Source organism: Lycium ferocissimum, chromosome 7 (genome assembly GCF_029784015.1).
Source record: "Lycium ferocissimum isolate CSIRO_LF1 chromosome 7, AGI_CSIRO_Lferr_CH_V1, whole genome shotgun sequence".
Lineage (NCBI taxonomy): Eukaryota > Viridiplantae > Streptophyta > Magnoliopsida > Solanales > Solanaceae > Lycium > Lycium ferocissimum.
The window spans coordinates 26,255,423-26,279,912 of record NC_081348.1 but is presented as its reverse complement, the minus strand read 5'-3'; the positions used below and the strand labels follow the sequence as shown (position 1 = coordinate 26,279,912).

Sequence of the window (24,490 nt, the reverse complement as noted above, 5' to 3'; positions counted from 1 at the left end):
TAAAAAATAGAAATCGAGAAAAAAGATTAAAATATTAAAAACATGCATTAAACATTGTAATAATTCAAAACAATAGTTGTTCAGAAATTGATTTAACTATCTAGGCAATAATATTGTATGCACATCATAAAAATTAATAACTTTAGAGCAAAAATAGGTTTAGTATTTTCAATTACTTATAGAGAACTTTAAAAAGAAAATATTTGGGGGCATACAGGCCCGAAGAATTCAAGATGCAAAACAGCAAAAGTGTGCACAAGGCATTCTTGAGGCTGCAGGGCGGATAACCGGTGTCATAAAGTTGCATGGGGAAACTGTATTATCGAGATGTTAATCCATGAGACACTGCGCTCCATGGTCATCTCGGAACGTTTAGAGGCTGCATTGCCCCTACATAGTCCCACTTTTGCATTTTAAAACATTTCCTTTTGAGGCGAGTTATTTAACTGGTTGACCTATAGTAATATGTGTTATAGCTTAGTCTGAATATTGTCTAAATCTGCTACTCTTCAATTAACTATGTAACTACAACCAAACATTATGAAGGAAAACTCCAGTAGCTTTATGAAAGTCATTAACTTGATATAGGTATGACTATGATACAAATGTACTGCTACAGACCTGCAAGGGGAAGTCAGTGGAATTAATGTCTGTTCCAATGTTTGAAAGATTTCAAGTCTTGTTACTATGAGTTTTGAGTTGGAGACTGAACTCTGCCAAAGCATGAAAACGTGCCTGGTCTCTCTCATCAATATGATCCATGAAGCATTATAAGCAAAATCAAGATTGCAAGGAGGTTTTTTGATTTTTGTTAATACCAAGATTGTCATAAAACATAAAAAATTCAGTAAAGCATGCTTTCTATTGAAGTTCTCTTTCCTCTTGAGTCTCCACAATGTCCACTTGATTTTTTGTGTTCACTTCCTAAACAATTGTTGTGGAGTTGTTACAATTTTCATTAGTTCAAGCTGTGGGCTCCATCTCCTGTCCTACCTCTCGTTTTTCTAGTGCTATAGACTTATACCTCTTAGCGCACATTACGAATAGTACAAGATCTAGTGCAGTCAAAGCAGCTGAAAGGAAGAAGAATCTATCCAAATGCCCGTCGTTTAAATTTGCAGGTACCCAACCTGGCTTTCCATGCCTTGTTGTGATTTTCATTACCACACTTAGTATGATGCTGCACAAGTAGCTACCTAATGCTGAGGAAGACATGGACAAGCCAAGCCCCATGGTCTTCAGACTATCGGGAATTTGTGATGCAAAGAATTCCCATTGAGCGACATAGATGAATGCTTCCCCTACTCCTACAAGCACATATTGTGGAGTTTGCCAGAAAATACTCAAAGAACTTGTCTCTTCCCCTCCTTCATTGGCAAACCTCAGCCTGTGTTGCTCAACCAAGCCTGCAATCACCATAGCTACTGTTGAAATGACCAATCCTATCCCTATTCTTTGTAGCTCGCTCGGGAGCTTTGGCTTACTCTTGGTTAGTTTCACATACAGAGGAATCAAGACCTTCTCGTAGCAAATGATGAAGGTGGATGTGCTTATGATGTCAAATGCTGTCATGCTAGCTGGTGGAATGTGAAAGCCCGAGATCATCGTGCTTGTGTTCATTGCAGATCCTTGCTCAACAAAGAGAGAAAGCACTTGCACAAAGACAATGGAAGCCAAAATTGTGCAGAACCATATTGGTAGTAGCCTGAGCACACATTTGACTTCTTCAACTTGTGTCACAGTACAGAGCCTCCATCGGTTAGGAGTTTCACTTTTATCAGGTAGTATCAGCATGTCTGATGGGGTTACAACTGCAGCTCGGTCAAGAAACCTATTCATAGAAGTTACAAGAATGGTCGTATGTTTGAATTGATAAAATTAATCAAAGTATGGAGAACAAAAAAGGGAATGCTAAGCTTACTGGAAGTCATCTGTATGTGAGATTCTTCTGGTGCTGTCTTTTTCATGTCTTCCAAGAGCTTCATATAATCCCTCTCCATTTGTAGGAACTGTAAGCTTTGTTTTCCTGATAGACGCGATAATTACCTGAGAGAACCTGGAGATGGGGTTGGAACTAGGTCTAATATGGCGGTATCTAGGGGCACCGCTGATGATTGAGAGCAAAGCAACAAAGCCACAAGCTGTAGAAATCCAGAAGGCATGAACCCATCTTCCCATGTTTTCCATATAAACCAGAAGTGTCTCTGCAATCAATGATCCAAGGTTTAGAGCGACATAGAAATAGCTAAAGAATTTCGTCTTGGAACGACTTTCTTCTGGATCCTCTTCATCAAATTGATCAGCTCCTAATGTTGCTAGTGCTGGTTCTATAGAGCCACTCCCAAGAGCTAGCAAGTATATCGATAAATAGAACATCGTAACCTCGACTTGTGATTGAGGTTTACATAGCTCTCCTAACTTGCCACAGCCTTCAGGTTCAAGCATAAATGCTTGAGTTAACAGAGACAATACCACCAAACCCTGCAAAAAACAAGTTGAGGGTCGGCTACATGAATCCTCACTGTTCAGAAACTTCAATTATATGCAAAAATGGATTGTGGGGCCAGAGGGGTATATGGACAAAGCTAACTTACAACATTCATAACAGCTAGAAAGACAACGGAAGTGAGGTATCTTCCAAGATAGGAATCACTTAGGAAAGCTCCAAGTAAAGAGAAAATATAAAGAGTTCCCATCCATTTGCTGAACATGGTTGCTGCTTCAGCATTTGACTGCCTTAGGACAGTCTTTGAGAAAAGAACCATGTTCACTTCCACTCCAGTAAATGCAACTGCAGCCAATCCTTCACTGACTGCATCGATCAAAGAACAGAAAGATAACACATTATCATAAAGAGTTACAGTAATTCAGTGACTTTCAGCTTGTCGATTATGCAATTTGTAAATTTATGTTATAACTAGGAGGTCCTAAAACTTGGAAAATCATGAGTTTGTCCAGGTTTTCCTGTTTCTTACTTCTGTTGTATGTTGTGACATTGCCATACATCAACTCCTCATTTTCGTTCTTTTTCTAGATGTATGTTTTGAATCCAAGGTGAGTCCGTTCTCTACCCTACCTGAAAGTGTTTAAGTTTTGTGCACTGATAGTCATAAGTTACATGCAATAACATATAGTAATTGTTTATGACAAATAAGAGTTTCTAACCTCGAAATAGAGTAAATAATCTGGTATGACATGTCAACATTATATGGACCGTAAAAATTCTTTATATTATCGGTGTATATAACTTAAGCCCTTCTAAGACGATAGCCATGCATGTGGTTCAATTTTTTTTTCTTGAATGGAACATATTTTTGTTTTAATCTCAACGGTCTAATAAGATTGTTTCCTTACTTTTATGGGTCAAACCACTCTCTTCAAATGGCTAGCTTGATCTAATTTAAGCTATTCAAATTGAAATTAATCTAAATATCCTCACCAACTAAGAAACAACTAATTAAAAGAGTCGCACCTAGTTGACCATGCAGTGACACTAGTCATTAGTTACTTAATCTCTTCCTTTATCCTTTATATAAATAAGTGTATTACTTTTATTCTTTGTTTCCTGAATATTGGAAATATAATTGGAACATATGAATAAGTGCTTAAATGGAAAGTGTTCTGGCAGGGGGAGTATGCCAATGAGAGTATAATTAGTAGACCTAATAAAAGAGCTCCAGTTTTCCATCCACCAGTTTTTGCCTTGATTGCTGGTTTCCCATGCCTGTCTGTTGATCCATCTTTTGTACAACAATCCAAAAGTCTCTTTTTCCCTTCCTGTTGGCCATCCATAAAAAAGATATTGGATTTCAAATATTATATCCTAACATCAAATATGATGAGGTTTCACATTATATATAAGCATGCTTCCTTTCTTTTCTCCCCAACCCCACCCAAAAAAAAAAAAAAAAAAAAAAAACAATAAAAAGAAAAAAATGTAAAAACAATAAAAAGAAAAAAAGGTTGTATGTACCCATAGGTACTATATTGGATTTGAGTCAGATTTCGGATCAATATATATTGAGTGACTACCTCCATTATGTTGTTGCTAGCAAATACCACTATTTTTAGTTTTGAATCTTTCAAATCATTCCCGCAGGAGATCCGGACCTGGTACTTGAATTAACTTTGACTTACTTAGATAAGAATAATTTAATATTGAGTGGACCATAAAGGGGATAATTCTGCCTTCTCATTGGTTCAGATTCTAGTAAAACAGTTTTTGAAAAGTTTGAGTCAAAAAGAGGGATAACTTTTTAAGGATTATGTCTGATTTGGATATTGACAACTAGACACGATAAAATTGAGGTAATCATGAAATTTAAATAAAAGTTGAGAAAGTACATAATGCTAAGGTGGCTATTAGCAATTAGTTTCTTTTTCCAAAAGAAAATTTTGTTATGAGCGGAATCAAAATGCAAATCTTAACAGCAACTAGATATGTTGCATTGGATAATCCATTCTGAATGAGAAAAAAGCTAAGCTTGTATTATATTCAGCTAATCTTAGAAGTATATAGTCTTTTTGTATAATCATTCATCATTTGTAACTGGACCAATGAATCTGAATTCCCGTCTGCGTAGGCCTATTAAAAGAACAAGTTTTCTCTGCCAAATTGTTTTTCATTCCCGTAATTTGAATTCGAAATCTCTTATTAATGGTGAAGTAATCATATTTATCTTACAACAGCCAAACCTTGCACATATAGGTGCAAAGTCCATATTCCCCAAATCATACGCTTTCCCTACCCCTAATTAACCTCGTATGTCATATATGTGTGTGTGTATATATATCGACAGAGAAATGGAAAGAATGAAAAAGTGGCATTGAAGTATAAATAGCAAAAGAATATAAGGTGATATGCTTCCTAAGTTGGAAAGGACTTCACGGATTTAAGATTGAAAAAGAAGGAGTTGAAAAGATATCAAACAAATAAAAGAAAATGATAAGTTGTTTCGAAGCTAACAAAACAGAGTGTACTACCACAAAAAACGTATGCATGAAAGGATTAGGTGAAATCACCATTCAGTGTGCTCTCCAGCAAAAATAAGCACTCACTTGTATTTGTAATTTTGGATTTATTAGATATACACAGAGTACTTTTAAAAATAGTTAAGAGTACTTTTAAAAATAATTATGGTTCAGACATGCTTTTATTTATTTAAATATATACACAACTGATATGAAGAGTGAAAGAGAAAACAATTTATCCATGAACATTATATTACAGGAGATTGAGTGAAAATAAGGTAGGTGGAATCCATCATTATCTTTCTGAAGTTTTCATTTGCATGATGCACGAGAAGAAAGCATGCATTAATTGAGAGAAAGAAGATTTTTGTTTATTTTTTCCAAAAAAGAAAGAAAGAAAAAGTTAAAAGTTCATTTGTTAGTGAGGCTAATTAAGCATGCCTCTTATTTTATTTTTCTTCGTTTGGCTGATTGATTAATTAGGCGGCTTCAGACTCATATATATGAATTAATATATGTAACCTTTTTGGTCACATAAACAAGTGACAATACAATGATGGACGATGATTACCATTAATTGTTCATGTTAAACAATCATATTCACAACAAAACATTCAGCTCCCAGGCTCTATCATACCCAAAACCTTTCGGCTGTTTTTATTATTTCATTTATTTATTTTTCAGATGAAATCAATCAAATCAACTACAATGGTGTATCTGCAGAAATCTGTGTCCTATGCATTCTTTTTGCTAGCAACAAATTCAAAGTTGAAACGTTGTGGATTCTGAGTTAAGACACTGAATTTTGAAATGTATATCTACTTGTTCTAGCGATACTTGTTTAATTTTTCACGCACATATATATAGAGTTCTACTTAAAGTATTGCAAGGATAGTAGAAGAAGAATTAAACAAATGAATCATATGCAACAGAATCTATATAAAATCACAAACACGAAATCATAGGAAAACGTAAAAAGATAAATATATGTGAAAATGCACCTCGGATTCAGTCATTGTAACTGAGGATTCATCTCTGACAGAAGATTGCTGTTTTGGGTCCATTGTTCCAAGAAAAACAAAAGAAGGCAGCAGAATGAAGAGAAAATGAGAACTGAAACTAGGAATTTATAGTGAAAAGGCAGAACCTTATAATATAGGGTTAGGGGGGATATTTTTTGTTTTTCTTACGTGGGAAACATGCAATGGCTATGAATCTACTTCAGTAAAAGTGTAATACTAAAATTAAACATGGGATAACATGAGAGTCTGGGAATTTGAAGTGTGGATTTATAAGCAAAGAAAGTGGAAGTATAGTATGGGCCAACAAGTTTGGAATATAGCTAACAAAACAGTCAAGTGAATTCAAGTAAATTAATTTCTTGGGTCAACAAAGTCCCTTCGTAAGGGGCCTTTTTGCTCCATCCTTTCTGTTTTTGGTCCCTACTCCCTACACATCTTTCATCATTTATTACTACACCAATTTAGATATAACCTTTTCAAAATTAAGCCAAACAACCTTTTTAGCACTTCCAATTATTTCCTAAATTCAGTAAAAGAACAACTAATTAATCCGTTTGTTTTACGTTAACAACTACTTTCAGTCCTTTGTGTATTGCCAAAGTGTCGTTTTTAGTTTATTGCTGTCTTTTTAAACGTGGTATATTTGACACCAAAGTTGATAGCATTTCAACTACTAATAATTAATTATAACCATTATTTAGCGGTCGTTTGGTAGGATGTACTCTCTCCGGATAAAAAAGAGTGTTCACTTAGCCTTTTTTTCTTGAGTTAAAAAGATTGTCCACTTATCAAATCAAGAAAGAATTAACCTTAGCTTATTTTTTCAGATTTGCCCCTATTAAGTGTTATGTGATCAAATCTCAATACCTATTTAATTAGAGGTAGTTTAGTCAAATTACTTATTTTTATCTAGGAGTTAGTATTTTCTTAATGGGTGTGCAAATGACTAAGTGGACACTCTTTTTTATCCGAAGGGAGTATTAGAGAAAATAATACATGTATTGGTTATATTATACACTCTTAATACATGTATTAGTTATGCATAGCAAACCATGGGATTGACAATACATGGATTATCAATACGTGGATAAGTATGGTTAAAGTCAGACTTGCCCTTCATACACCAAACCAAATAGTGGATAATTCCCTTTTATAACTAATCTTAGCATTACTAATAAATCATGTACAGTATTATTCTTATACACCCTGTCAAACTACCACTAAGACCAAACTTTGCTGCTGCACATTAGTCGTTTGTCTATGATATATTTGCGGAGGAGCTAGTACGCTCGCAATTAGCACTTCATTAATCTTGGGAATATGATTGGAGTTTATGGTTATGAGTCTTGTACTAGTTAATTAGGTGCATAAATTTATTTAATTAAACCTTCACCCAACTCATTCCTCCTCAATGAAATTAAACTAAAGGGTTTAATTAACTTCAATAAAGATATTAATTACTCCCTCTGTCTCATATTATTTGGTCACATTACTAAAAATATATGTCCCAAATTACTTGTTCATTTATAAAACCAAGTTAAAATTAATTAAATATTTCTCATCTTACCCTTAGTATTAAATGTTTTTTTAAAATAGTCAATATTGATTCGAATGTATTTATTGGAGAGAGATAGGGGTAAGATGGTAAAATACTTAAATAAATCTTTTATTTATGATTTCTTAGAGGGCGTCTAAAAAAAAAAAAGGAAAAAGTGGTCAAGTAATATGAAACGGAGTTCATAATATATTCTTCATCGCCAAGCCTATATTCATTTGTGTCTCATTTATAAAAATTCATTGCGTCTAATTAACTGCATATATCAACAAAATGGGACACTTCGACTTTATTATAGCGCTTATGCTAACTTTAACCACCTCACTATGAGAATCTAACTCCACTTATGCTCGATTAAGGGCCCGTTTGGCCATGAGAATTTTTTATTTTTTTCAGGAAAATTATTTCACTTTATTTGGAAATTAGCGTTTGGCCATGAAATTTTCAAATACAACTTGAAGTTGTATTTGGAATTTAGAAAACAACTAAAACCTTGTTTTCACTTTTTTTACTTTCAATACATTCAAACAACCAAATATTCTTCACAAAAACTATAATCAAACGCAACTCCAACTCCAAAATTCCAAATAAAATGAAAAATATTTAGTTTTCATTGCCAAACGCCTACGAAGTCTTGAACCTTTGCAGCACAGATACATCTTCAATCTTTCAATCTCCAACCTCATCACTCCTGATCACAAAAACAATAAAATTTATTACATATATATAAAAAAAAAATTAAAGAGAAACAAAAAAAGATATAAAAAAACAGTTACACTGAAGTAATCACTTTTATTTCTAGCGCGAATAGTAATAATTGCAAGTTGGCCTTTGCTTACCGTATATTGTCGTATGCAGGGACAAAAAAGGTTAATACAACAGTACTTATGTTGGTTGTCCTTGGCTAATCATCGAAATCAGTACTCTTATCAAAGGAACAAAATGGCAGAAAAGGATCAAGATAAATGTGATAATTTCCTTTTGCTTCCCTTTTGATGTGAAAGAGCTTGAGGAAATAACAGTTTCTTCTTCGATACACAGCAAATAGAATGTGACCAATCTTTTTTTTTGGACAGTCTGACACTTGAAGAATTTAAATTTTAGAGGTCTAGATTAAAATAATCTAATCAAAGTTAAAGGATAGATTTTAGGAAAGTATTTAAATTTGGTAAGAATATCATTGATGTTCCTCCAAAATAAATTCAAACCTTGTTTAAAGTTCTAAATTACAGTAGTAATTTAAGTCTCCAGCTTTGGTAAGAAAATGGAACTAGGATTCCTGCAAAATATGGAATTTGATTTGGGGAATAAGTAATGCTAAGGGTGAAACATGAAAAAAAAATGTTTTTCTCTTCATGATATGCTAAAAATGACTTGTAAAAGTGAGTGAAGGGACTGTTAAAATTGATAGGAAAAGAAAGAACATGACAATTGAGCACTCTAATCGTGCACAAAAACATAAACATTCTGATTAAACCAATTTCTATGTGAAAAGTTATGTGGAAATTTGTCAGAGTCTTTTCCTTATATTGATGACAAAACATTCAATTTAGAGAAAAGTACTAAAGTTCTGCCATGCTCCCAAGTCCTAACGGATCATTTTTTTTTTTTTAATATTAAAATTGGGGGTAGGGGAAGAGGAAATGAGAAGGGGATTACAGGGTGCGGAATCGAACCCTCACCAACAAGATGAAAGTTCAAGTAGTCAACCAATTGATTTATTTTGACCTTCGTGCTTGAATATGCATAGCATTTCCAGTTGATTAAATTTGGTTATCCGACTCCTCCAAATGAACCCGATCAAGATGTTGTGTTTTTTTTTTTTTTTTTTTTCCGTTTTTTGCCTGATTCATTGCTTCTTCAAACAGGCTATAACACAATATCAAATGCGACACACATTCAGTACATTGACCCCCATCTACAGTCCAAAATGAACAATCAAATATTACCCTAAAGAGAGTATAAAGAGCACATATATATATATATATATATATATATATATATATATATATATATATATATATATATATATCTTTTAGTTACCAAAAAAAAAAAAAAAAAAAAAAAGAGCACAAAAATATCGTGTGCATGCTTATTATCTCAATTTTAGTTGGTGTATAGAGCTTAAAAACTCCTATGCAAATGGGATATATATATATATATATATATATATATATATATATATATATATATATATATATATATATCCAACCAAAAAAAAAAAAAAAGCACAAAAATATCGTGTGCGTGCATGCTTATTATCTCAATTTTAGTTGGTATATAGAGCTTAAAAACTCCTATGCAAATGGGATAGTACTCGGAGCAACCCTGCAATGAGGTCTTATTATCCAAACTTTAATCATACTGTATAGTTTATCGTGTGCTTAATACTATTCTAGATGGGATGTGCGTTATTACCATTCTTTTGGAGCATCATCGGTCCAAGTTCAGTTTCGATGAGAATGGTTACTCCGCAAAAAATTAGATGGAAAAGTTTCAAACTTTAAAATGTAGATACAACTTGTTTAAAGCTCCTTTTAGTTACCTGTTTTTTTTTAATCTGAAATGGAAATGTCATAAGATCAATCAGGAAATTGTTAATCGATGAAAGAGTCAGGGGCACACAAAAATGGATACAAAATTATTATTTTTTATGTCTCTAAGTGTAAAAATATGTAATTAAATAGGAATTGAGGTTACAAGTGACTTAATTAGGAAATCAAGGGTACTCTTTTCCCTAAATGAGTGCAAGGGCGTTGCAACTATATTACTAACTCTATTTGGATGGTTATTACATATTATTTCATAATGTATATTGTATGTGTTGTATTGTATCGTATTGTATTGTTTTAATGAATACAATATTTGGATAGATTGTATCCTTTCCGTCGTTACATGATGTCACAGATCAGCAATTTGAACGATAAATCTAGAAAGAGATAGGGTACGGGGTAGAGCTACTATAAAAAGGTAGGGTAAATGATAAAATATGATTATAAAAAATAAAAATAAAAAGTAATTAAAGACAAAATGAGAAAAAAGAATAAGGTAACGACACGATCACACCAAATCGGTTGTTGCACAAAATGGGACTTTTGGTCGTTACGTAATAATAGATTTAATGATACGATACGATAAAATTTAAATAACAATCAAAACAAGCATTGTATTTAAACAAACAACACAATACAATAGGTAACAACCATCCAAACAAGATACAAGCTATAAGGAGTAAAATGTTTTATGAAAAAATGTAGTGTTTCTCCTAGCAATTTTATATGAAAGCTGAGTTATTCACTTTACTAGATTAATTCAATTCCGCGTTTCATTTATTCGATGAATTAGGGTATCTGCTTTTATGTCTACGAAACAAGCGCAATGACTTGTACGTGGGGATTTGCAAGAATGATCTCTAGTGGTGATCTTGAAAATTTTGTAAAAAATAAGCTCTTTTACCTAACATACATAAGTCGTAAGTATAAGTTAGTTTTGCTTATGAGAAAGGAGTAAGGGATATTTCAATACAGTGAACCTACACTATGATCACAGGTTCTGCCTTGTAGACAAAAGCTGTATGTGTCAGTCAATTGTTTACAAGTCAGTATAATTGAAGCTCCTATCCATTGGGTAGCACGATACTCTATATTCTTTGTTTGTAACTTCTTGAAATATTCCAAACCCTTGTCTCATAAATAAAGCTAACTTATCTAAATATTATAATTTGAACTTATGCCGCAACATAAACCTTTTTTGTAAAGATTTTGTTAAACGGGCCAAAAATTCAATTGTCTTATGGTACCCTACTTTTCTTTGGCAATTTCTTGCTTGTACCTACTACTTTTTACGTGTGGTTGAAGAAATAAATAGTATTAAGCACAGATTGAAGCATAACACAAAGGAGAGAAAAATAATTTGATTTTCAAGGTCAAAATGTAGGACCTAGGATTCTGAGCGAGCTCTCTATCTTTCATAGCTAAGGTTGAGGGTTCAAATTTCATCAATAGCGCAATATTCCCTTTCCGTTTCCCCCTCCCGTTTCCCCTCCTCCTCCCCTAATGTAATACAGAACTTATTGTAAATATAAATGTTACAAACGTAATTTCACTATAGTTTGCTCATTTGTGGGGTTAAGACTTCAAACAAAAAGACTCCCACCTACTCCTCAAGACAAGATTTACCAAGAAACTTCAATCCCCCAAGAGTTTTTAGAAAAAAGGAAAAGAAGATAAACCACCTACCACAAAATACACAAGTATAGCTTAGAAAAGGAACTTATTACCTTATCAAATATGGTCTACTATGCATTGAGTAACCAAACTTTTAAAACAATAAATTGACCACTTTGCTCTGTCGAAAATAACCTTTTTCTTTTAAGCAGATACATAAAACAAACTAATACTTCTAAAAATATTATTACTTGCTAGCATGAGAATAACTACATGAAAACACTTGGTAAAAGATGTAAGCATTCATTCTTTTAGTACTTAAACACTTTCTTTTTCCTTACGGTTTTAATTTGTAAATTCTTGGGGGAAGGAAAAATGGGAAAAGGTAATCAAACTTTTATCGATAAAGCGAAAATTTTAATATCTAATCAACTGGGCTACTACTAAGGCCTCATTTGTTTTCATAAAAATTAAGACGTATGAATCTGAATACACATTTAAATGTTTAAGATGTTGTCTCTGGATCTGAACAGAATGATTAAAATTATTTTTTTTCAACATCTAAATATGCATAATTTGTTTATTTTTAAACATATTAAGTGTACAACATAATTAAATATTAGAAAAATATAAATTTAATAAATAAAATCATAATTTGATAATAAAAATGAAAAATTAAGGGACCAATTTTGCAAAAGCACTCAACTAAGCCCATTAGTCAAATACACAACTACCCTCAAAAGTAATCCTCAACAACCCTTGATGGCTTGACTCTAAAAAATTCAGTGACAAAGTTGGTTGGTGAAGCTGACATAGTAGTAGGACTCCTTATATGCTTAATTGCCTAACCCCATCACCCTTCAATCTACCTACCATAACCATTTTCTTGAAATCAAACCAAAGTTTGGTGTTCAACAACTCCAAGAACTCAAAAAAGGAGTGAAAAAACAAAACTTCAGGGCAATGGCACAGATTAGCAGTATGGCACAAGGGATACAAACCCCTAATCTCAATTCCAATCTTCCCAAAGCCCAAAAGGGTCATCTTTTTTCACATTCTTTATTCTTTGGATCAAAGAAAGTAACCCAAAATTCAGCAAAATCTTTAAGGGTGTCTAAAAAAGATTCAGGTTTGAGGGTAAAGGGGTCACCTTTTAGGATTTGTGCATCAGTGGCCACTGCACAGAAGCCTGATGAGATTGTGTTGCAACCCATTAAAGACATATCTGGCACTGTTAAGTTGCCTGGTTCTAAATCCCTTTCTAATCGTATTCTCCTTCTTGCTGCCCTTTCTGAGGTAAAGTAACCAACTTTTTTCTTTCTTTTGTCCTTTGAGTTTGATATTTGATGGGTTGTGAACTGAATTGACTTGAAGATTTGGTCTTTTTCTATTTGGTATAATTAGTTGAATGTGCAACTGTGGACATGGTATGTTTGGTCTTTCATTTGGCATTGTTTTTAACATTAGGAATGCTTTTTCTATGAGGAAAATGTTTATCTTAGGATCTTTCTTGTTTCTTTTTGGTAGAAGTCCATCTTGGCTACATTAGCCTGATGATGATGGGGGGTTTGGCAGGACCCCTACCTGTATATATATTCAAAAATATACACGGAGGAGCGATATAAACCTCCAAGATTACATGTAGAATGTTAGGAAGTTATTTTGTTGATCATTTTCTAATGTTCGGTTGGGTACAAAAGTAGGTGGCATATGGTAATTGTATATGGTTTAGGATAGAGAAAGGAATAATCTTATGGTGATCTTTTGAGTTATTAAAAGTTGACCACAATGTCTAAGCATTAATTGAAGCATGTCAAATTAGATAAGAGTTGGGATATTTACAAAGGAAAATGCCCCATTTTGGTGGAAATATTTTTCTTGAGGAAAGCCTTTTCCTGATTTTAAGGTAATCAAACACTAATAAACATTTTTGTTGAAGAAAATATGTTCCTTGAAATCTGTCGTACCAAACACACTAAGTTGATATATTGGGTTGCAATGGTAATTTGATACTACCTCATTTTAATACCATGACATCTGCATTGAGGTTTTCTATTGAGCCAAGGGTCTTTCGGAAACAGCCGTCCTACCTTGGTAGGAGTCAGGTCTGCGTACACTCTACCCTCCCGCACCTCACGTTGTGGGATTTCACTGGGTTGTTGTTGTTGTTGTTGACATCTGCATTGAGGTTACATATGATTTAAAAAAAAAAAAAAAGAGGTTACATATGATTTTTACCACTTTATCATGTTGGTATTTACCTGATTTTGGAAGTGCTACTTGCAATATTAATCATATTAAGGTACTAAAAGACATAACTTGTTTGCACATCTTGTTTTGTTCTTAATGTTTTGATTTTAATTGAAATTATGTTGATGTGCGAAATGTTCATCTTTTGTGGCATTGTGTTGCGTTTCTTCGGCATTCATCAGTTCCCTTTCTGAGTTTCTGGCCCTACCAATTTGGCATTAGGGTGGCTTAGGTAAAAATTTGGATAAAGTTGTTTTTTGTTTCTTAATTAATTGGCCGAGATATTTGTTAAAGTAGCACTGTTACTGACATTATGCCAAAAATATACAAATTAAGTATATGGTAAAAACACTGATGTTATTAGTGTGGGGAAGGGAGCTAAGGGTTGAAAGCAACTCGTAACTCTTGGTATAAGCTGCCAATTATATTCATATTCCTTTGTCTTTAACTATGGTGTGTCATTTTCATATTCTCGATAGTATATGTTATTTTCAACCTTGTGCTGCCATTACATGTCACTGGCACTTGAATTTCAGGGAAGGACTATTGTTGACAATTTACTGAGTAGTGAGGACATTCATTACATGCTTGGTGCATTGAAAACACTTGGACTTAATGTAGAAGATGACAGTGGAAATCAACGAGCAATTGTGGAAGGTTGTGGTGGGCAGTTTCCTGTCGGCAAAAACTCTGAGGAAGAAATCCAGCTATTCCTTGGAAATGCAGGAACAGCAATGCGGCCATTGACAGCAGCAGTTACCGTAGCTGGTGGACATTCAAGGTCTTTAAATCATTCCTCCTTTATACCTTTTTGTTGTCGTCTCTTTTTTCAGTTCCGTTTGTTTAATCAATAGCTTAATCTGTTTTTTGGGGAGATAATGGTTGCTTGTGGTTAATTAGATGTCTATTGGGTTTTCAAAGGTTTAGTGGTTAGGGCATGGTGCTCCGAGAGCTTCAGATATGCATTCATACTTTTGTTTGTCACGTGTCTTGCCATCTTTCTGAGTACTTTATTGGAGCTTGTTTCTTTTTTTGGTCTAGGAAATGTAACTTTGCAGTAACTATCTGTGAATAATTTGTGTTTTACAGGTACGTACTTGATGGAATTCCTAGGATGAGAGAGAGACCAATTAGCGATTTGGTTGATGGTCTTAAGCAGCTTGGCGCAGAGGTCGATTGTTTCCTTGGTACGAAATGTCCCCCCGTTCGAATAGTCAGCAAAGGAGGTCTTCCGGGAGGGAAGGTGATAATTTTAATTTCATTATGTCCACATGTATAATGTTAGTAAGTGGTAGCCTGTTGCTACAATTACCTTAAACTAGAAATAGTATTTTCACAATGATGAATAGTGTTGTAAATGCAATGATGTCTTTGCTTGAAAAGTTAAATACCTTAAGCTCGGGAGAAACTGGCCCACTTTAGCTTGTTCCAAAAATAGATCTACATTTGGAACCTGAATAATAAAGCCAAAAGAGGCCTCTCATCAGTTGGATATAGTGAGTTACAGATGGAACTGAGTGGTGGTGAAACTTGAGCCCAGACCCTCAACCTTGGTCTCATACGTCAACCTCATCTAAAAAGCTTAAGCTATAAGAGAGGGGACACTTTTTTTTTTATTTGATTTGTGTCTTAACAAATATGTTTTCTCTTCATCTGAATTACCTTCATTTTCTTTCATACTTAGCTTTTAGAACTACTGAACCTTTAAGTCTATGTACAAGCATGCAATCTTTCCCTCTCGCCATAGAGTAGATTAGTTTATAGTCAATATATTCATGGATCAAGCATGTATTATAACAAACAAGGCAACTCTAGTCTCTTTCCACTTAACGAGAAGTCCTAAATGCGGAAGGCAGAGTTCAAAACTTCTTCAAGTAACTTGCTGCCCCCCTTTATTTTGGCTTTGTTTCCTCTAAAACTCTCTTGTCCCCTCCATTTGATCTCTTCCACTTTCCTTGCTGCTGCTACGAAATTAAAGAAAAAAAATTGATTCTGCAATCTTCTTTTAACATCATATTGATGAATCATAATTCATATGTTGTCTGTGGTTCACTACTCAGCTTCTGATAACCATTTTTGAGTTCTTGCTAAGTTATACTCCCTTCATATCTATCAGGTAAAGCTCTCTGGATCTATCAGCAGCCAATACTTGACTGCTCTGCTTATGGCTGCTCCGTTGGCTCTAGGAGATGTGGAGATTGAAATAATTGACAAACTGATTTCTGTACCTTATGTTGAAATGACACTGAAGTTGATGGAGCGATTTGGTGTCTTTGTGGAGCACACTAGTAGCTGGGATAGATTCTTGGTAAAAGGAGGTCAGAATTACAAGTAAGTCCGATTTCACTCCGTGTTAATGTCTTTGATAATCTGGTTCCATAGATCGATGAAGCTAACAGTTACGAGAATATCGTAGGTCTCCTGGGAAAGCATATGTGGAAGGAGATGCCTCAAGTGCTAGCTATTTTTTGGGGGGTGCAGCTGTCACTGGTGGAACCGTCACTGTTGAAGGTTGTGGAACAAGCAGTTTACAGGTATTGCTCATGCCATTAAGATCCTGGGGCCAATCACATTCTAGACTTTTCCATCTTGTGCTTGGAATTTCTGACAGCACCATAATACTTGCTAAATATCTTGTAATCACAAGCTTAATTTTGTATATGTACTAAAAAGTAAGAGCTGCACGTGGCTGCATAAGGTAATTTTCTAACAAAGGTCTTATTTTGGATCTTTATGTTTCCTTTGTCAAGGGGGATGTTAAGTTTGCTGAGGTCCTCGAGAAGATGGGGGCAGAAGTTACGTGGACAGAGAACAGTGTCACGGTTAAAGGACCTCCAAGGAACTCTTCTGGAATGAAGCATTTACGTGCCATTGACGTGAACATGAACAAAATGCCAGATGTTGCCATGACTCTTGCTGTAGTTGCACTTTTTGCTGATGGTCCTACTACCATAAGAGACGGTATGGCTAGCCTTGTTTCCTGGGAAATCAAATCTAATTAAAGCACTTTCTTTTGATTAAAATATAATTCTGAGCTGATTGAGACCTGGGACACTATTCTTCAATATGAGAGCATTGCCCTGCATAATGAGTCAACATACCGTGATAACCTGACTAAAATGTGCAAAGAGGTTTCCCTAGGTATTTTAGGGGGTCTGAGGAGAATTGGCTTTGCAATTTTCTGTCCTGTTATTTCTATCCTACAATAGTAATGGCTCTCTGTCTCACCATTTCTGGGTTGATGCAGACACTTCGATATATGTTTGATTTCCTTCGTTATGCTACCTCTTTGAAACACTTGAAGAGTTAAGACTCAATATGGCACGCATCATAGAGTTTTTTCTAGATAGATTTGTTTTTTCCTCTTAAAATTTGGTGTTAATGACGGTTAAATGCCTATTGGGAGCCGTGGGGGAAAAGAAAAAAAAAATCATTTAATATCTTTTTGTTTTCTTCCGATATAAGTAGAATCAGCCTTTAATATCATCATCATGTTTACCATTTTGCTAAATTTAGGTTGATGAATTATTTGCGTTGAAATATAAAAAGCCTCCGTGAAATCTGGAATTGTCATAAAGCGTGGGTTAAATTTAAATGTTGCAGATTTTCATTTGTGATGAGCATTGTTGTCATATTGTTTTCCTCTCTTCCTTTCTTATTGTGCTAAACATTTTCGATACTCTTTTCTCTGATCAGTTGCCAGCTGGAGAGTTAAGGAAACTGAGCGGATGATTGCTATATGCACAGAACTTAGGAAGGTAAACGTCGTAGCTGGTTTCAAGACACTTAAATCTAACAAGTCAATCTGTTTGGCCAAGCTTCCAAAATCTGCTTATTTTGAAAAGTGCTTTTAGAAAAAGTACTTTGGAGAGTAGCAATTTGTATTTGGTTAATCAATTTGAAAAGTACATTTGCCAATATCAGAGCGGTACTTTGTACTTGGCCAATGTTCCAAAAGTGCTTCTGGGGAAAAGCTATTTTTTTAGCTTCTGAAAAATTGCTTCTGCTACTTCTCAAAAACACTTATTTTCCCCCTACAAGCTTGGCCAAAACAGACTATAGTTTAGTCTTGAAGTTCTTTAAATCTCATTCCATCAATTATTTTGTTTTTCTTACTCTTGACTTTTTGGATGAAATTTCAGTTGGGTGCAACAGTTGTAGAAGGGTCAGACTACTGCATAATCACCCCACCAGAAAAGCTAAACATAACGGAAATTGATACATATGATGATCACAGAATGGCCATGGCTTTCTCTCTTGCTGCTTGTGCAGATGTTCCAGTCACCATTAAGGACCCCGGCTGTACTCGCAAAACCTTCCCCACCTATTTTGACGTTCTCCAGCAGTACTCCAAGCACTAAACCACTTCCCATGTAGAAGAAATTATACAAGAGAGACTATGCACCAGTTTGCCAACCAAAATGGTGCCAATACCGGAAGGGAAAAAGCTTTGATCCATGCTATCAACTTGTTTTCATTTGTCAAGTGATGATGTTCATTGTATTTGTTGAGTGAAGCTTCTTTTCTTTTGACAAGAAACATTCATACTATAGAGTTAAGATGAGCTAGCATGGTTCAGTATAAGCAGTACTATTTTGGAAATGAGGAACACAATTACCTTTATATTTATGTGTGGTTATCCTCTTATTAATTGATTGAATTTAAATGAGAATGTGATTCAGTAATTTTTCTCCAGCTACAGAGCGTATAGACTATATAGCTAAGCCTTGGGATGCTACTGCATCATATGCACTAGACTTCTGTGGAATTCTTAGGTGCTCTGCTGCTGTCAAAATTAGTATACCAAATATGATCTAGTATATAAACAGTACTCCCTCTGTTTCAATTTATGTGAACCTATTTTTAGCGCTAAAATGAATTACCTCTTTCCTAATTTGGAAATAAATTCACTTTATGAAATGATTTACCGTCACACAAATATTCAAGACTTATTTTGAACCACAAGTTTTAAAAGTCTCCACTCTTTCTTAAATGTCGTGTCCAGTCAAATGGGTTCAAATAAATTGAAACGGAGGGAGTATTAGTAATCTGCTAATAACGAGCATCCAAGTGCGTATACGTTGCTAGAAACATTGCTATAATATAAATTAGGGTTTGCAAACGGGCGGTTTGGGCTGAATTTGGTCGGGTTAAAATGGATTGAACCAATAGATGAGTCATTACTCAACCCTGTCCAAAGGTTACATGGCTAAGATAAGGTGGGTTAAGATAGGCAAAACAATGGGTCCATATCTGACCAGCCCAACTTGACCCAACTTTTGGTTCTTTCTTTTTAGGAAATTTTCTCAAGTGTTCTTGCTTTAACATTGTATCACTGTTAATTATTATATTTGGTAATAAAAAATAATTACATTGTATACCAATATAACATCAATATAAATTCTCAACAAACCTTACTAATTAAATCAACAACACAATTCAATCTTCTGATTGACACCACATGACGAAGATACATCTCATGCCTCCGTATTTTTATGTGTGCCTTCGTATTTTTATGTCTTTAGAGGTTCCATGATATACTGTGGAAGGTCTAGCTACGGTCATGGGACACTAATGTTATTTCACGATTATGTTTGATTCCGCACGATGTTTTGAGTAGGGTTGTACACAGAAAATCGATAATTCGCACCAAATCGATAATTCTAGTCAAATCGAAAAAAAAAACCCGACTAGTGGCTTGGTTTGACTTGATTTAGTGTTGAACAAAAAAACCCGATCATAATTGGTTTGGTTTGGTTTTAACTAAAAAAAAAGTCAAATCGAATCAAACCAACCCCACAATACATATATGTAAAATTTTAAAATATTTTATACTTAAACATATTTATTTGTAATGCGCTTTATAAATATTTCTTAATTTTTTTCATAGTTTTCGTCTTTTAACATATTATTTCAACCTTGAACTTAAAATTTTGAATGATCCAATAATTTTTATAGCCCAAAGATGTTAGAAACTCAAATAAAGTTTAAATCAAAACCAAACTAATACTAAAAAAATAAAAGTAATTCAATTCTATCACTAGAAATGACAATAATGTTGAATGTTTATTATTTACTTTTGCATTGGTTTAGATAGTGAAAATACATAATTTTATTTTATTTTTGTCATTTAATTAATACATAATTTTATTTTATTTTTGTCATTTAATTAATACTTATTAGCTGTACTTATTTTAGCATGACTTCGTACTTTTAGATTATGATCATTTTCATTATGACTTATTAATTAGTAATATTTATTTTATGCGAATTCATTATTTATTTTTTTGTTGAATATTTTATTATAATGTCATCACTCATCTCACATTTTGTGTTATTTTCTTAAGAAACACCTTAATTATATAATTGTATCTTACTATGACTTAAAGATATATTTGAAGTAAAAGTTACTCCCTCTGTCCCTAAAAGATTGTCCTCCTTTCCTCTTTAATTTGTCCCAAAAATATTGTCACCTTTCTATATTTGGAAACAATTTAACTTTATGAGATGATTTACAGCCACACAAATATTTAAGGTTTGTTTTGGACCACACATTTTAAAAGTCTTCCTTAAACTTTGTGCCAAGTTAAACTAGGACAATCTTTTTGGGATGGAGGGAGTATATGCTTTATATGAAGACTTTTCCGAGGGAAAAACCCAAGAAACCGAAATATCTGAGAAAATATGTTGGTTTGGTTTATAGAATTTAAAACCCAACACAATTGGTTTGATTTGGTATTTGAAAAAGGACATTTTACATAAATGACTAAGGTTTAGGAGTTCAAAATTGAGCATAGCTACATTTTCAATATTTACATGGCATAGCTACTTTTTTTCACTGTATTCATTTTTTTTCCGTCGTATTGAATACAACGATTTTTTTTTCACTGTATTCATGAAATGACAATCTGTATTCATAAACGGGCTCACTGTATTCATGAATACATCGAGTAAAACTGAATATATAAAAACATAGATACACCAAAAAATAACAAATACACCCTAAAAAAATATGAATACAATCTAAAAAATTAACAAAAAAAAACTCAAAAAAGTGAATACAATCGCCGTATTCGTGAATACAACAACACCGACCACTAGTTCCAGCCAGATCTGATGATTTTCTGTGTGTTTGCGGCGGCGTGGTTGGTGGCCGAAGCTTGTTCGCCGAAGCTCCAACGGCTAACAACAACAACAACAGCACTTATGGCGCGTTTCCGGCTAGATTTGATGATTTCCGGCGTGTTTGTGGCGGCTTCATTGTGGCGGCGTGGCTGGTGGCCGGAGCTCTCGGATGTCCGTCGGCTGAGCAGAAAAAACAGTCAAGAAAAAAAAATTATAAATAATAAAAATAAAGTATTCTACTTTAAATATATATGTAGCTATTGATTGTATTTAACATATTACTCTTAGCTATAGGATGTAATTAATTTAAACTATAGCTACAAAATATAAATTGTACTAGTAGTTAGTTATGCTATGTACATTTCTCTTTGAAAAATCCAAACCAACCCGATCCATGTACACCCTTTTGAGGATTTAAAGCTGCACTTATTATTTACGAAGTTATGATAGGTCATTGGTCCATATATTTTCACTTATTAAAGTTCATGATTCTTTAAGATGATTAAGTATGCATGTTCATGGTTATGTGTAAGTTATATCTAGGTGGTTTGCTCGATAAAATTTAAGGCATCGGGTGCTAGTCACGTGCTCCTCTAGAATTGGAGTGTGAAACCTGCCTGTCACGCCCACTAAATAAGGAGCTTGGATTGCGTTCATTTGCACTTTTTCCTTTCAAATGGACTGGTCTTTAATTTTTATCCTTCAGAAGCGAACTTATGCCTAGCGGGGCATAAGTTCTTTAAGAGAGTTGGCATAACTTATGGATATTTTGATGCTAACTTATAACCCTCTAGGCATAGTTCGATTTTGAAGGATAAAAATTAAAGACCAGCACAAAATAGGGAACAAAAGCGCAAATGACCCATTACTTCCTTGGGCTGGGCTGTGTAAAATAATAGGGTCGCGCTAGTTGGGCAATTCGCAGGAATGCCCCTCATTCGGGGTGGTCTTTAATTTTTGTCCCTTAAATTGCTGGTCTTTAATTTTTGCCCTTCGCGTAGAAACCCTGAGGTTCTGGGTTCGGACCCCAGCTCCGGCATAAAAATAAAAAATAATTTCACAAGGCAAGGCTTGAGGAAAGTTATGCCGGATCCGGCATAAATTTTATTCCTTAAGGCAATTTATGTCACACCCCGGGGAGTATGACGGGCTCAGACCCGTAGGTCGGGAACCACTCGACTTATCCGTTACTTTGAACATGATAAACCATAACTAAAGAACACTGCCGATAAAAGGCCCAACATAGGAATATCCGATCATTCGGCACATGTGTTCATATATGGACCGATAAGGTCGCCACATCATAACGTATATCATAAAGCGGCAGGGGCTAACGGTCTGATATCAAAAGCTCAAAATAAGTGACAAGGCCACCAATATATTATACTATAATATGACCGGTGGAACTTAAAACATCTAACCGTACACACGCGTCTACGAGCCTCTACATAGATTTCAAATTATTATAAGGACAATACCAAATAGGCTATGCTCGAAGTAAGTGGGAGTGCTCCGAGAATCCCGATAAAAAGACCTACGGTGATCCATCTCCCCCTGCCTACTGCGGGCATGAGCGCAAGCGTCCGCGAAAAGGGACGTCGATGCGAATAATGTGCTGAGTATGTAAGGCATGAATAACAACATAATATAGATATGAAAGGTAACATGAAATATGAGAGATAACCCGTACATCGGATGCCTCATGCGGATGCCATGCGTGCTCGAACTTTTTAAAAAACTTTTTCTTACATACATATATATATAATATCATCATCATAACGTACTCCGGCCTTTTCAGACTCGGTGTGTAACGTGCCGGCCCTTTCGGGACTCGGTGTGTAATACCAGGCCGTCGGTGGTTGCACTGATAGGTGTCGTGCCGGCCGACTATAGCGCGGCTCGGTATAGTAAAATACATATATATATATATATATATATATATATATATATATATATATATATATACATACATATATATATATATAAAGCATGCATGAGAGCCAAATAAAAGCTATTACTACTTCGGAGTGACGTAAGGTCGGTAACCTCCGATTTTCATTATGGATTTATCATCATCGCTATATCTCACCTTGAAGGAACAATTATTATAAGGTGAGATCAACAACAATGAATAAAATCGAGAAAATCATAAAATAATCTCAATAATCTCATAATAGTATTAACATCATAAGCTTTGGGATTTCTAGAATTAAAATCATCATCATCATAATCATCGTAGAAATATTCTCATCTTTAACATCGTCATTCATATGTAAAACATGTCCGTTGTTGTTGTCATTAAAGCTTATAGAATCATAAATCTTTGACTCGGAAAATAGGGACATTTTGGAAAATATCTATGGATTATCAAGAAAGAATTCATGCCTTTGAATTATAAACTTTATGAATCATGAATTTCTAGCTTTTGGGAATAAGAATATTCTTGGAAAACATTTATGGATACACATAAAAGGATCATGGGACATTTGGAAAACACCTATTGGCTTCATAAGAAAGGAATCATGCCTTTAGAAGAAAGGGACTAGCCTTAACATACTTGGAAGATAATTTCTCGACTTCCAACTTACTTCCTGTCTTGCAATCCACTTAAGATTATTCGTAGCCTCGTAATCTACATATACAACCATTCATACTATTGTTAGGATCATCATCATACACTCGTCTTAAGCCCTTAATTTAAATCCATTTAGAATGCACAAAGTTGTAGCAAAAGATCTCCCCGTTTATATGCCTAGCCCGAAATCATAATTCAACAACCAACAAAAATAACAACAATACCAACATCCATAACATCATCTCCAACACCATTATGTATCATAAAGCATCCCTCACGATGTTGTCCAATTTTCACAACTAGTCAACCCGCTATACGGTTATTTAACGACTTTATCTTCGTGAATAAACCAAAAATAATATTAATAAGCAGAGATTCATACCTTATTCTTACTAGGACAGCAATATCTTCAATACACTTTGAATCCCGTCAATTCCAACGCAAGACAAAACTATAATCGCGACTACACGTTACCTGGACCTCGATTAATATTCCGTCACTCGAAATTACTCAAAATCCTCACTTTTATGAGGTAAATATGCTCTCTTTGCTTGCTGATTTTTCTGGCAATTTTCAGAAAATTATGATGGAGAAAAATGGGGTTTTTAACCCTTTTATAGGTGCTAAAGTCGAGCAAGACCGTATGCAATGACAGCTTATGTAGCGACGTTGTTTTTCTGCTCTGTCAGTTGAATTTGTAACGTCCATAATTCTCTACTCCGATGTCCTATCGACGAGCGGTTTGTTGCGTTAAAAACTAGACTCGACGAACTTCATTTTAGGCTTTTAAAACACCTTAAAACTCCTCATATACTAGGAGATATGC

General features: G+C 34.4%; 2 protein-coding genes across 2 annotated transcripts; one reads left to right on the top strand and one right to left on the bottom strand.

Annotated features, from left to right (window-relative positions):
• Positions 1-735: 735 nt before the first annotated feature.
• Positions 736-6,288, bottom strand: LOC132062639 (protein NRT1/ PTR FAMILY 7.3-like). The gene is made up of 5 exons (XM_059455170.1): positions 5,973-6,288; positions 3,663-3,777; positions 2,595-2,812; positions 1,922-2,481; positions 736-1,831 (listed from the first exon to the last, which is right to left on the bottom strand). Exons 1-5 carry the CDS (start codon positions 6,033-6,035, stop codon positions 964-966), a joined length of 1,824 nt encoding a protein of 607 aa, XP_059311153.1. The 5' UTR covers positions 6,036-6,288; the 3' UTR covers positions 736-963.
• A 6,181-nt stretch (positions 6,289-12,469) lies between these two features.
• On the top strand, positions 12,470-18,649 carry LOC132064063 (3-phosphoshikimate 1-carboxyvinyltransferase 1, chloroplastic). Its single transcript, XM_059456926.1, has 8 exons — positions 12,470-13,010; positions 14,501-14,745; positions 15,054-15,207; positions 16,081-16,295; positions 16,381-16,498; positions 16,715-16,925; positions 17,661-17,722; positions 18,107-18,649. The coding sequence occupies exons 1-8, from the start codon at positions 12,678-12,680 to the stop codon at positions 18,323-18,325; spliced, it is 1,557 nt and encodes a 518-aa protein (XP_059312909.1). The 5' UTR covers positions 12,470-12,677; the 3' UTR covers positions 18,326-18,649.
• Positions 18,650-24,490: the final 5,841 nt, after the last annotated feature.